Source organism: Paraphaeosphaeria sporulosa (genome assembly GCF_001642045.1).
Source record: "Paraphaeosphaeria sporulosa strain AP3s5-JAC2a unplaced genomic scaffold CC84scaffold_9, whole genome shotgun sequence".
Lineage (NCBI taxonomy): Eukaryota > Fungi > Ascomycota > Dothideomycetes > Pleosporales > Didymosphaeriaceae > Paraphaeosphaeria > Paraphaeosphaeria sporulosa.
Window position 1 is genome coordinate 568,643 of NW_017253368.1, and position 12,543 is coordinate 581,185.

The window sequence follows — 12,543 nt, forward strand, 5'->3', positions numbered from 1 at the left end:
TCTTGACGCTCCTTGGTGCTCCGCTGAGCGTTGCCGAGCGCGGCCAAGAGGCTCGGCGGCAGCTTGAGGCATGTTCGTGGCGGGGAAGGAGGCAATTCAAACGTTGGTGTTGTAGACTTCTATCGTCACATGTTTCAGTGAGGACGGTGCGGCGTTTCGTCGCGTCTTGAGCGACGATCCCCTAGCGCCGCACGTGACGCAGTAGCTTCAAGGTTAGGGTATCGACAACTTCAAAGGCTTGCACTGAACTACGTTCGAGTATTTCATCGAAACTAGTCATTTCTTATCCTTGGCGATGCAGCGCTCCAGATGTCTCGCGTTGTACATTCGCTCAGCCAAGCGATAGGCCATCACTGCTCCCTTGCTTCCGTTGATTTGCCGAGGCCGCGGAGAGGCGATGTCTCTTTTAGTACATCGCAAACCGACAGTATGTAGAAGCAGGAGTCACGAGAAGACTGCAGCTTTTGACTATTCAACCTGTGTATCTCAACAATCGTGCCTGTGTGGCTTCCATTCCATCATTAATAGGTACCATGCCTATGTAATAAGCAAACATTAGAAGGCACAGTTGGTGGCGATAACCCCACCTTGTCACTCAAGGAATCCCACGGCAACCAACCACATCTCGGTTAAGGGTCACTTCTCTCCAGCCTCCGTCGCTTCTTCTGCTTTCCACAAGTGTGGTCCTACCAGACCTGGCGCCACCAAGGATCACCCGTCCATTAAAGGCGCAACGTCCGTTTTGGTTCTTCAGATGATTAGAATCGGCGCCCGTTTATGTACATCGACCTCGTCCTTTCTGTCTTCTGTTTCGTGTGTCATCACAAAGGCGCTTCCCTTGACAAACTTCGTCTTCCAATGGTCTAGCGCAGGCGTGTACTGAGCTGGTGACCAGAAATGTATGAGCGCAACCATCATCACAGCCACAGGCTTTGTGAAGTCAATGTCACGCTGTGCTTAGGGATCCTCAATGACCGCATCTGGGTCCAGCGCACTTGCTTGAATCATGCCGACTTGCTCCTCGCATCCCGTCTCGCGGATATACTTCTGCCCCTCGTTCACTGCACTCACGTCAGCGTCAACGTACAACACCCGCACATCAGGCGCAACCTTTAGCACAGTCTCTTGCGTGCCTGCCGTGGTGGAAGGTGCCGAGCCCAGATCGACGAACTGCGTTACGCCGTTCGGCGCAAGCCAGCACACCATTCTGCGCAGAAATATGCGATTTTCGACTGCCGTGTGTATGATCCTTGGAAATTTCGAGCCACTCCCGTGGCTGCCAGGCGGCCGATCTCGTAGGAGTGGTTTAGGCGCTTCTTTGGACGGATCGTCGAGGCCATTTGGGTAGTGCTGGAGTGCTGGAGTGCTGCCATTATTTCTCTTGGCGAAGCAAATGTCATATGTATTTATGTATAAACGTGTGTTAAGGACTCCTATCGGCATGTCTGAGCGGACCTATAGGTGTCCGTCGCCGATGTCCTCTTCGCATAGGGTATTGTGAAGCTATACTCGATGATGCAGATCTGTGCCACAACCTGCATCCAAACGGTTAGCTCCGTAGCCAATGATCTGTGAGCACATAGATGAACGAGTTGAATCCTCTCACCATCCTCATTCGGTGCCTATTGTGACTGACTATGCTCAACGCCAGACCTAATATAGAGTTTATGGTGCTTCACACTACCGGAAAGTGAGCATCCGTCATGTAAATGGCTATGAATCCATGTTTGACAGTCTGTCTACCTTCATACCTGTGAGTGGGCTTGCGCGGCAAGGTATAATACTATGCTGGCCATGTTTTCATTCCTCTAGTGAGGGTGCTTTTTTCTTGTCGCTCTTACTCTCTTAAAGGTAGTGACATCTGGGTGGTGCTCTCGTTCATCTCTTCCGGATCATCGTTTAAACGTTCTGCGAATAATTTCGTGTGTATCCTTTCTGCTTGATGTGTTGAGGAGTACCGCTCTCTGTGAACACAACACATCTACAATTTCTTTACCTATGGCAGGTATCTCAGCGGTGTGTTGCAGTAGCGTAGTACTCATTCGACCCAGTGGAAGTCGCGGCTCAAAGGCTCTACGAACGCCGGGGGTATAATGCCCTTTCATGCCGTGCATATCTGGTCTCTATGACTGACGGAGCGTTAGCTAGTGGATCGAGACGCGGTGAACGAGCGCAGGGCCAACAAGACTGTGCGGAAAGCAGACTGTTGCCTAGCAAATCGAGGATATAATAGCGGACGGGAGTAATGTAGGAGTGGGATGTTGTTCATCTTGGCTTCCGGCTGTGGCAACACGCCGAGGTCTCGCGAAGCACGTCTCAAATCTTCATTGTCCATCTTTTTAAGGCCATGCACGTGGCTTCCTTGGAAATTAATCCCCTGTAGAATGCGCGGCTGCTGATTGGCCACTTTTGCTTATCTATATTTGGACGATCGCGTGGGAGGGCAACAGCATGGCGCTAACGTATATACCTCATGGTGCTCACCTTCGTACAGCACCTCTACTTCTACCTTTTTCCCTACATAGTCCTCCTACTACCAGGTCTCAGTCTTTGCATTGCATTGAACTCGGCGCTTGTACCTCAAGGGCCAAGTTCAAGGCAAAGAAAACGTTAGTGTCTGCGATGCGGGAGGATGAAGATACCGACCTCGAACAACGTTAGCCAATTACCCAATTCAGCGATTACCGCCCCACCCAAGCCCCCAATCTCTACCGTACGAGATTCTTCGCAAAGCTTGATTCGCACACGCGATTACCCATGGAAAGCCACCATTTTGCTTAAAATGATGTGATTTGACGAGAGCAGAAGGGCCCCCGTTATGGGACCGGAGTAATAACATGCGCGCGAAAGGATTCTCCGTGCGTGAGCAAGAGACAAGGATCTTATCTATGGAAATGGAGATCGCTGGGCCAAAAGGGGCGATCGTGAAGTTACCGTGGGTCAGCAGCCGCATTTGTTCCGGCTCTGAGGGTTAAATTAGACCCTGATGGCCACTAAAGCGGAACCATGTCGCAAGGTCTAGATGTCAGCTAGGGATGGATGTGAAAAAAACTCGTCCATCCTAGAGCCTACTTGTACGCACGAGAGCGTTGGTCTGCACCGAGTGACTGACGTATGTTAACGCCCACAGAACGCCACTCATGCAGCAGCGGATCCAGAAACACTGCGCTCGTAATACACCCTGATAGGTTATCAACATTCGCAAAATATGTCTACCATGACGCACAGATCTGGTCTGGTGAGGACATCATTTCGCTACGACCTGCGGCTTACCCTCCATTCTGGGGCGTAACTCTGGCCCATCAAACTCTTCCCAATCCGGCACACAGCCACTGTTATCTTTTCCAGCTTTCCCCCAATGTCTTCCCTATTCCACTTTCCTTCACCCCTCCGGGGCCACAGGCCACCATGAATTCCTCCAAGCTTCTCGCAAAATGGCCGTTGTCGTTCATTGCCTTCGCCACCACTCTTTCTTTCTGTCTCCTCCTCTTCCGCCCAACATCCCTCCCGCAGCGCTACCATGAGTACATCCCGCACCTCACCTCCGCCCGCACCGCCGACATCCCAAACATCGTGCACTACACCTACCTCAAGAAAGATGCAAACTCGACCCTGCACTTTAGCTTCCAGGACTACCTCTCCGTATACGGCGCGAACCTCCTCTTCAAGCCCGATGCAATATACCTACACACCGACCACAACGACACCTACATTGCGACCGCCGCGCGCGAGGGCAATACCTGGACGCGCGCGATCCTGACGCAGTTCTCCTCCGTCCTGCGCATAAACCACGTCGACGTGCCCACGACCGCGAACAACAAGACAATCAAGAACATCGAGGCAAAGTCAGACTTTGTCCGCTGGGAGCAGATGCTGGCTTTCGGCGGCATCTACATGGACTGGGACGTGCTGCCCCTGCGCGACGTGGCTCCGTTGCGTCATCTTAATTTTCGCAATGTGGTCGGCCGGCAACCAGGCGGCGCCGTGAACTCCGGGCTCGCGCTGTGCGCGAAGGGGAGCAAGCTGGCGTATCTGATGGCGCGCGACGGGCCGCGCGTGTTCGACGGCGGCTGGGGCACGCACGCTGTGGATCTCATCACACATCTCTCTGACCGGCTTGTCGGCGTCGAAAATGAGGTGCTCATCCTGGATGAGAAGGCGTGGGCGCCCACCTCCTGGGTGGCAGACTCGTTCGATCGCCTGTTCAAGCCGCACGAGGACGCGACGCCGTTCGGCGACGAAGTCGTTGGACAGGATCGAGAGCAGGATGCCGTGGAGAGATGGAATGCGAAGCCGAATTTCGGAAAGGTGGATAAGACTGCGTGGGAGATGGATTTCTCGCCTACGTATCTCCTGCATGCATTCAAGAGTCGGGAACATAAGAAAGAGGGGTGGTATTCGGAGTGGAAGGGGGTCACGGTGGAGTATGTGATGCGGCGGAATAGCAACTTTGCGAGGGCGGCGTATCCGCTAGTGAAGCGTATGGTGGACGAAGGGTTGGTGCAGGAGACAAATGATGAGGTATGATAAGTGACCGGAGGGAGCCTTGAAAGGCCCAAGGAAACATTCTTTAATCGGATTGGCGTCGCATTAGAGTTGGGAAGCTTGCGGTCTCGACGCATTCTTGTATACCATTTAGAGACGAGTTCATAGCGATGGTGTTTGGCGCGACGTCTTATGATTTCTTGTAAGGTTGAAGTTAAGATTAGGCTACATTTAATAGTTTGCATAGATAGAGTAAAAAGCTTATTCATGACGCCGCACCTAAATGAGACCCACCCATCACACTTGCAACCATACATCAGAATGAAACATGATTGGTCTCGCACGGATAACACGGATGATCCTTACACACGATGTAGTCTTTCCACAACCAGAGAACCACCGTTCTTATTACTTTCCCACTGGTTTCCACCCGGAGCCAACAATGCCCTCCATCGTCATGTAACACTCACCTTCCTCCCCACCCGCTACTTCAAGCATAACCTTCTTCAGTTCTTCCATCACCTCTTTCGAGATTTGATCCCTCTTGCTTTCCTCCCACTGCCCAGCGAACATCTTCAGAGGCAGCTTCATGCTTTCGCAGAAGTGCTCTGGCGTCCCAACCGCCACGGTCCGCTTCTCCACTACGATGTCCACATTCTGAAAGCCCGCATTCTCGAGCTGCTGCTTCACAAATGACGGCTCGTGCCAGGCATTGTTGTGCTGAAGCATGGCGCGGACCTCCTCGAACGGAGGAAAGAATGGCGGGTTGGCCATGTTGTTAACCGCCCGCTGGACGTGGTCGTACCAGTTGAGCGCGGCCCAAGTCGTCATCCCGATGTAACCGCCTGGCTGGAGAAGCTCAAAGAGGTTGGACAGCGCGCCGAGAGGGAGGAAGAAGATGATGGCGTTAGCGAAGATGTGCGTGAATTGGTTGGGCGCAAGCTGGATATTTGCGCCGTCGACAATCTGGGTGGTGAGGCCTGTCCAACCGTTCTTCTCTCCACGTTCTTGTAGATAGGTGAGCATGGGCTGGCTGATATCGCCGCCGAGGACTTTCACATTGGGCCAATGCTCTTTGGGTACCTTCTCATAGAGTGCTGCTGTCACAGCGCCGGTGCCGCAGCCGAAGTCGAAGGCGTTGATAGCGCAGTTGTGCTGTGTGATTTTCGATACGATGGAGCCTTTGTCGAGAATAATGTTGGCAAAGGGAATGGTAGCCGCCTCGGTGCGGGTGTACTTCTCAGCGATGCCGGGGTCTTGCCAGGCTGCGATGTTCTCTTCGCGCATGTCTTCTGCTTTCTGTGTGGCAGCCATGTTGGTAGGCTGCAGTGCGTTTAGTCGAAGTATGGTTGCAGTGCGAAAAGAGACGGGAGATGTAGATTGGTAGTAGAACACGTGAAGATAGGTAAAACTAGAAGATGAATAAGATTGCTTTGATTTGGAGACCAAAGGAAGAACGGCGCGTATGATAGTTGGCACAGCGTCTTCTCGAGCTACTTTATACCTTCTTGGTAGCTATGTCACTTCACGAGTTGCGTCCCACGAAGGGTTAGTAGTCGACATGTAACTTGACATTTCGTCCGTTGCCCACGTCACAGATTCCTACGACTATTGAATGTCTCCGCACCGCATCCTGGGGTAACAAATCGGGAACTCCGTCAGGTTTATGTTTCAACTGAAAGTGGGGCGTAGCTGTTGCGGCGATACGGATGGATTAAATCGCGGAGACTTTCTGGCTTGGAAGCGTGTTAGCGAGTTGAAGTCTCCGACCATAGAAGTCATCTAGTGTGCGCCCCCACCGCAGCTTAGTGTTAGTCAGGGAGTAAAGTCTGAATTCAATGTGCGATGAGTGGCCGTACCACATGTTGCATTTGTGAACGTGATTAAAACGTACAAAGTAGGTGACGATCGAACGAGTACATTTCTGAGAGTTGCTGAGTCTACTCAACGCCTCTGATACGACATGATATGTATCCAAAAGGGTATTACCTGGACCGAAAGGTCAACAACCTGAACGCCGGCGCTATGCTTATCAAGAAACCTGCTAGGGCTCCTCGGACGTCGTCTCTAACCACTCAGCGAAGTACGCGCAAGTCCTGGCCGTAATGGGTCCCTCATCGCTGCACAGGTCAAAGACTGGGCAATTTCCGCAGGGCGCATCGACGAAGCCGTTGAACTTCTGATTGGTTGGAGGAATGACGGTTCGGTAAGTGGAAGCCGAAACATTCTCCAGTGTGCCTTCCAGCACGAGCATCTCCAACAGCTGCTCCATGTCGGACTCGCGCACCGTCTTCCCTCTCAAAAGTCCTGTCTCGTTGAGGTACTTGGCAAGGGTTATTGTGGTGGGATAGCCAGGGTTGCTCCTGTGTACAAGCCGAGAAGCGCCAGAATCGGTGGGAGGATGATACGGTTGGACTGGCAAGGCATCCTCGATGTCCGGCACGCCCTTGACCTGGGCCTTCTTGTGTGCAATGGCGGCCTGGCGATCGCTGGACGTATAGTTATTCCAACCCGCGGACACCCTGATGCAGGTGTCATGCTCAACTTTATTTGCAACAACCTTTGCAGCGACTTCGATGAGGGCGCTGTCAAAGTCTCCCTCGTTCTGCCACGGGCCGCCTGCAACATCCTCGGATGGCTTGAGGTGCTTGAGCAAATACATTTTGCGATTCGGCGTCTTGACGCTCATGACGGCCTGGATGAGGTCCTTGGACTCAAGGCTTTTGAGATACTTGGTTACGGTGGGCTGCGCAAGGTTCGTCTTGGCCCGCAGAGCCTTGGACCAGACGCCTTCGGTGTGCGCATTATCGATGTGCTGGTAGAGCAGCCGCTCGTCGGGCACAAGACGTCGCAGTCTGCGTGTGTCATGTCAGCATAGAGCGCGCCTTCCGCAGGAAAAAGGGAGAATGTACTTTTCGGCAATGTCCTTGGGTCGCAGTTTCCAGCACGGTTCGCCCTCGAATTGGAGCGGCTTCAGCAGGTGCCGGTTGGATAGGTCGCCTACCAGATTGAGCAGTTCGTTGAGATCACGCGCGATGTGCATGCCCGTCAGGTCCCGCTGGAAGAAGGTGGTGCCCTCCGGCCGCTTCGCGCATTCCTCGTAGAGCATGTCGGCGCGACTGCCCATGTCTTCGGCTGCGGGCGCAACGGCAGCGCCATCTTCTGCTTTGGTCGCCAGCTCGAGCGGTGCTGTTGACGCGGAGGCCATGGTGACTGGAAGTGGATTAGTTGCTATCGATCGATCATGAGCAACGTAAACGCAGGCGGTCTCTCGCTATTGTTGAGGTGTCGCGGATACAAGTCGACTCATCTTTCACAAAAGTTTCGCGGTGGGGTACCACGTCCGCGTCCGTGCGCAACACCAAGTCACGTGTCTTTTCCTCCTTCTGTCACAGACGCGTGCAGCCTCTCGCTTCCTCAGCCTCGCGCACCCCGTGGGGTTCCTAAACGCTGGGGCCAACACCTCATTCACGACTCAACCTGCCCCAGGTATAGATTGGCCCTCGCCTCGACGCTCATGACGCGCGTTGGAGCTCGAGTCTAGAAAGCAACAACTTGCGCTCCAACTGACTCGAGTTGGGCAGACGTTGGATCGACTACTGTACGCCCACGCGCACTACATGGTACACGATTCAAGCAGTATGCTCCTTTGCCGGTGTCCGTTTGAAATTACCATTGCTTTCACGTGACTCTGCGCTTGTCTCACGGCCACCCTTATCCTTTACTCTGCTGGCCTATATATCACCTTGAAACAACTTGCGCAGTTCGGACCGCCTGCTCGGCTGCCAATGTGACAAGATCGCCGGCACGCATCTTGTCCTTGCCCAGCGCTCGGATGGGGTCCCCAAACGAGCCCCGGGGTAGCCGGTTATCGTCACCCGCACCTAGACCTGCATCCATCGCCGTGAGGACCCACCCTGAGCAAAGTTCAGCCGCTTGGTATTCCACTTTGACAGGTCGCCACTCCGGATTTGGTGTTTGCGTCTATCATTGACATTGGAGCGTTTTGTCAAGCCCTCTCCGACCATTTATTTTGTTCTTCAGGCGTTTCTGTGTGTATACTCGGATTCACTGTAGCAAGTCATCCATGGAGGCATCAGTATCGGTCTGAAGTTGCCCGAGAAAGTCATTGTATGTCACCGGTAAAGAAGAGCTGCGTAATCCTCCACAGACAGCGTGCCCTAGTATAAGCGTACCCCACACAGAAGCAGCCGAGCATTCCGTACCGTTGGCGAGGACTGATGTGGCTTTGATGTGCATTAAGATCGCCTCAGGCCCTCGTATCTTCCCCCTATTCCCCGGATGTGATCCTTTGTCTCGGTACTTGAGTCTGGCAATCATTCCTCAATCCTGTATCATCAACGAAGGAACGTTCGCTCTTCATCACGTCTTTAGGTCTTGCGAGTCCATTTGCGTAAGGTCGCACTACCGATCTTTACAATGGTCGAGGAGAAAGACATCCACGGAGAGATTGCGCCTTCCAACGAGATCGAGCTCAACCGCTATCCTACGGCGAAAAGCGAGGGTCTTCACCATGATCACATCGCTGCCGAGGCTCTGGGTGGACATACTAGTGATCTACCAACAGGCTACTATCGCAGTCCTAGGTTCATCGGCACGGTCATCGTATGCATCCTACGAATCTCTCATACGTAAAGACCTCTAACACGCAATGTAGGCAACTTGCTTAGCACAAATATCAGGCTATCTCGGGTGGGTCTTACCCGCCAACACGCTTTCTCTCATCAATCAGGCCATCGGTCCATCTCCGAATCTCATCTGGGTCTCTATCTCCTGGACGGCAGGCTTTGCTATAGGATTCACGCTCGTTGGACGTCTGTCTGACATATTCGGAAGAAGATGGTTCTTCATCACAGCCTCCATCCTTGGGCTGATAGGCAACATAGTAGGTGCAACTGCGCAGAGCATCAACACCTTGATTGCTACAAACGCCATCAACGGTGTAGCAGCCGCCGGCCAATTGTCATTCCACATCATCCTGGGTGAACTCGTACCAAACACCATGAGAGGTCCAGTCAACGCATTCGTGCTATCAACGTCAGTGCCGTTCGCCGTCTTTGGCCCGCCTGTTGCGCGTGCATTTTACGAGAACACTGCTCTGCAATGGAGATGGTGCTACATACTCGGTGTCATTGTGAATACTTTGGCGATCGTTCTATATTTCTTCTTCTACCACCCTCCGACCTATGTAAGCATCGTTTTTCGCTCTTCCTGATGGCTCCTAACAAACAACAGGAAATGCTTCACGTGGGAGGCAAGTCAAAACTCAAGCAGCTCAAAACACTCGACTGGCTCGGCATCTTCCTCTTCAGCACCGGCCTCGTCGTCTTCCTCATTGGCTTGAACTGGGGCGGTGGTAGCTACCCATGGAAGAGTGGTCACGTCCTGGGTGCTCTCTTTGCTGGTTTCTTCACACTCGTTGGCTTCTGCTTCTGGGAGGCGTATTCCGGACTCCAGTACCCTCTTATCCCCATGAAACTCTTCAAGAACATACAGTACGACGCAAACGTGGCTTGCGCCAGCTTGGGTGCTGTTGTATACTATGCAAGTACGTTGACTGCCATTGCCGATGTCTTGTCAGCCTACTGACCAGCCTCCAGACACCGTCATCTGGCCGACCATGATCGGCGCTTTGTTCACCACCGATGTCAAAAAGACCGGCTGGCTCTCCTGCGCAGTCGGCGGTGGCCTCCTTCTTGGCCAAATCCTCGGAGGCGCAGGCGTTCGCTACGTTCCTCGCATGAAGATACAGATGACTGTTGCGTCGGTCATCACTGTGGCCTTTGTCGCCGCCATCGCCGCCTCAAATGCAAACACCGAAAGCCGCACCACCGCCCTTCTGCTTATCGGCACCATCGGAGCAGGCTATATTGAAAACCTAACATTGAGCTCCACCGCGTATCTCTGGGATCCCGCGGACATGGGCTTGGTCACGGGCGTCCTGGGCGCCATCCGCACCGCCATCTCCGCCATCGCGACCTCCATGTACTCCTCCATCCTAACGACCGAGTCTAGCAAGTACATTCCACAGTACGTTACACCCGCCGCGCTAGCCGCCGGGCTCCCCGAGTCCTCCCTCGCCGCGCTGTTCACCGCCATCAGCGCTGGTGACTATTCTACCGTACCGGGGATCACGCCCGAGATCATTAGCGTCACGGGCGCGGCTGTCAAGCATGCGTACAGCCTCGCGTTCCGGACCGTCTATCTCTGCACGCTGCCGTTCGGCGTGCTGCTGCTCATCGCGGCGGTGCTGAGCCCGAACGTGGAGAAGTATCTTACGGATGAGGTGGCGAGGAAGTTGGGTGGTGGGGAGAAGAGCGGACCAGCGGTAAGGAAGGAGGTCGTGGATGAGGAATAGATGGGTGCGCTCCCAATGGGAAAGTGTGGCTTGGGTAAGATGGCTGGTATGAGACGAGGCTTTTAGACCGAAGCGTTTGGGCAACCGCATAGAATTGAAACAGGATGGCGCAATGGTACTAAAATTAGACTTTGATGCTGTGAGCAACGGAGGTACTTCCTGGTTGATATACAAATTCTTTCATGATCCGACGGTCCTCTTAAGGGTATATGGACCGACTGAGTAAGACGTTCGCATAAGTCAGATCACAGGACCGTGAGCAGCATCGTGACCTCCAGCCACGCTCTCACGCGTCTTTGCACTGTCGTGTCAGAACGACGTCCTGCTACCAATTAGGAGTGTTTGCAGCTCCGAATAAGGAGTGCTGCGTCTCTTTGCGTGTATATCCTCCTTTGCAGGGTTCCCAGGTAGTGCTCATCGAGGATATGGTTCTCATAGTCACAGGAGCACGCATCGACTAAGCTCACGTATCGACGTACTGGAGATGGCTCGTGAGCCTATGAGACTCTGGAGGAGCAGACACACGAATGGAACGAGCTCAGCTGTTGATCTGGATAAGAACCTTTTTCGAGGGGCAGTGTCGCAGGCTCGTAACTACCATGCAAAAAGCACCTCTGGTGTTGTTCAACCCCAAAAGGCTCGCTGCCGGTACTACCCCATGGCCCAACCTCTCTCGGTGCTACTCAATCTTCTGCCATGGCCAAACGCAAACTCAAACACCTAGACCTCATCCACTACTTCTAATGCAAAGCCAATCGCCGCATCACTTCCTCCGTCTCGAACATCGCCGCCGCTTTGCCCACCGCCCGATCCAACGCTGGGTCTGGCTTTCCGTTCGCCAGCAACTTTCCTGTAGATACGTTTAGAGGCGCAATCGCCACGCCATCACGCTTCCCCCTGCACTCCCTCGCGGCAATCTCCCTCCCCGATCCAGAAGCCGCGGAGCGCTTCACGGTGCCAAAAATCTCAATGGACACAGATCCGAGGAGATTGATCTCAAAGTCGCACTGCAGTACCGATCATCTAGCGATCTACCGCCGCTCGCGGAGTTCATACTGGACTGGGCGGTCAAGTAGCAGACTCAAGGCCGGTTTCCGTATAGGGGCCGCAAACGCGGTTGATGGGGGCGCATCGGATGGGCTGACGAAGTGCATGATCACGTTTGCGAAAGAGGGGCGATGCCATTTAGATGGATGCGAATATATACTTGGCATCGGTGACTTGGTGCTGCCGTTTGGGGTTAGAGTTGAGCCTGTGGAGTTGAACGAGCACGGGTTATCTCCGGTGAGCTTGGACAGAATGCTGGAGGAGTGGGAGCACGAGAAGAAGCCGCACATGGTGTACACTGTTTCATAAGTATATCCTGAGGCGAAGGGGCTGGCGAGTTGGGTTGCGGGGCTGCGGGCGCACCACAGGACGAGGAGAGATGTGTTGTGTGAGGTGTTGGCCGAGGGGCGGGAAATCTCTACCAAAGCCGACGAGAAGGACGATGGTGCTGCCGAAGAAAAGGAAGGAGAAGTAGAAGGAGAAGAAATCACTGACGCGCAAGCGCTAACGACGCTCTGGGCATCTGCATCGCAGACAGCAGATGCGGGCGTACGACTTCGAAGTTCCCGCTGATGGGACGCACATCTGGGTTGGCACGCAGCTGGAGTTGCGTCCGCTGGCGTCGGCGCCGC

At 53.8% G+C, this 12,543-nt stretch overlaps 5 protein-coding genes across 5 annotated transcripts; 2 read left to right on the forward strand and 3 right to left on the reverse strand.

Moving 5' to 3' along the window:
* Positions 1–857: 857 nt before the first annotated feature.
* On the reverse strand, positions 858–1,703 carry CC84DRAFT_982009 (uncharacterized protein). Its single transcript, XM_018188045.1, has 2 exons — positions 1,607–1,703; positions 858–1,535 (listed from the first exon to the last, which is right to left on the reverse strand). Exon 2 carries the CDS (start codon positions 1,441–1,443, stop codon positions 958–960), a length of 486 nt encoding a protein of 161 aa, XP_018032435.1. The 5' UTR covers positions 1,444–1,535; positions 1,607–1,703; the 3' UTR covers positions 858–957.
* A 1,427-nt stretch (positions 1,704–3,130) lies between these two features.
* Positions 3,131–4,760, forward strand: CC84DRAFT_1167204 (uncharacterized protein). Its single transcript, XM_018179138.1, has one exon. The coding sequence runs from the start codon at positions 3,409–3,411 to the stop codon at positions 4,525–4,527; it is 1,119 nt and encodes a 372-aa protein (XP_018032436.1). The 5' UTR covers positions 3,131–3,408; the 3' UTR covers positions 4,528–4,760.
* A 133-nt stretch (positions 4,761–4,893) lies between these two features.
* CC84DRAFT_1208187 (S-adenosyl-L-methionine-dependent methyltransferase) lies at positions 4,894–5,799 on the reverse strand (the record flags this gene model as incomplete). Its single annotated transcript, XM_018182150.1, has 1 exon — positions 4,894–5,799. The coding sequence occupies one exon, from the start codon at positions 5,797–5,799 to the stop codon at positions 4,894–4,896; it is 906 nt and encodes a 301-aa protein (XP_018032437.1).
* Positions 5,800–6,529: 730 nt separating this feature from the next.
* Positions 6,530–7,612, reverse strand: CC84DRAFT_1099452 (DNA-directed RNA polymerase-like protein III subunit Rpc34; the record flags this gene model as incomplete). The annotated part of the gene is made up of 2 exons (XM_018174824.1): positions 6,530–7,340; positions 7,398–7,612. 2 exons carry the CDS (start codon positions 7,610–7,612, stop codon positions 6,530–6,532), a joined length of 1,026 nt encoding a protein of 341 aa, XP_018032438.1.
* A 1,313-nt stretch (positions 7,613–8,925) lies between these two features.
* On the forward strand, positions 8,926–10,864 carry CC84DRAFT_1262086 (fungal trichothecene efflux pump; the record flags this gene model as incomplete). The annotated part of the gene is made up of 4 exons (XM_018185126.1): positions 8,926–9,111; positions 9,164–9,694; positions 9,742–10,054; positions 10,107–10,864. The coding sequence occupies 4 exons, from the start codon at positions 8,926–8,928 to the stop codon at positions 10,862–10,864; spliced, it is 1,788 nt and encodes a 595-aa protein (XP_018032439.1).
* Positions 10,865–12,543: the final 1,679 nt, after the last annotated feature.

Excerpts from the sequence above, each read along its gene's own strand:
- CC84DRAFT_982009 (XM_018188045.1), bottom strand. The coding sequence starts at position 1,443 with ATGCCGATAGGAGTCCTTAACACACGTTTATACATAAATACATATGAC.
- CC84DRAFT_1167204 (XM_018179138.1), top strand. The coding sequence starts at position 3,409 with ATGAATTCCTCCAAGCTTCTCGCAAAATGGCCGTTGTCGTTCATTGCC.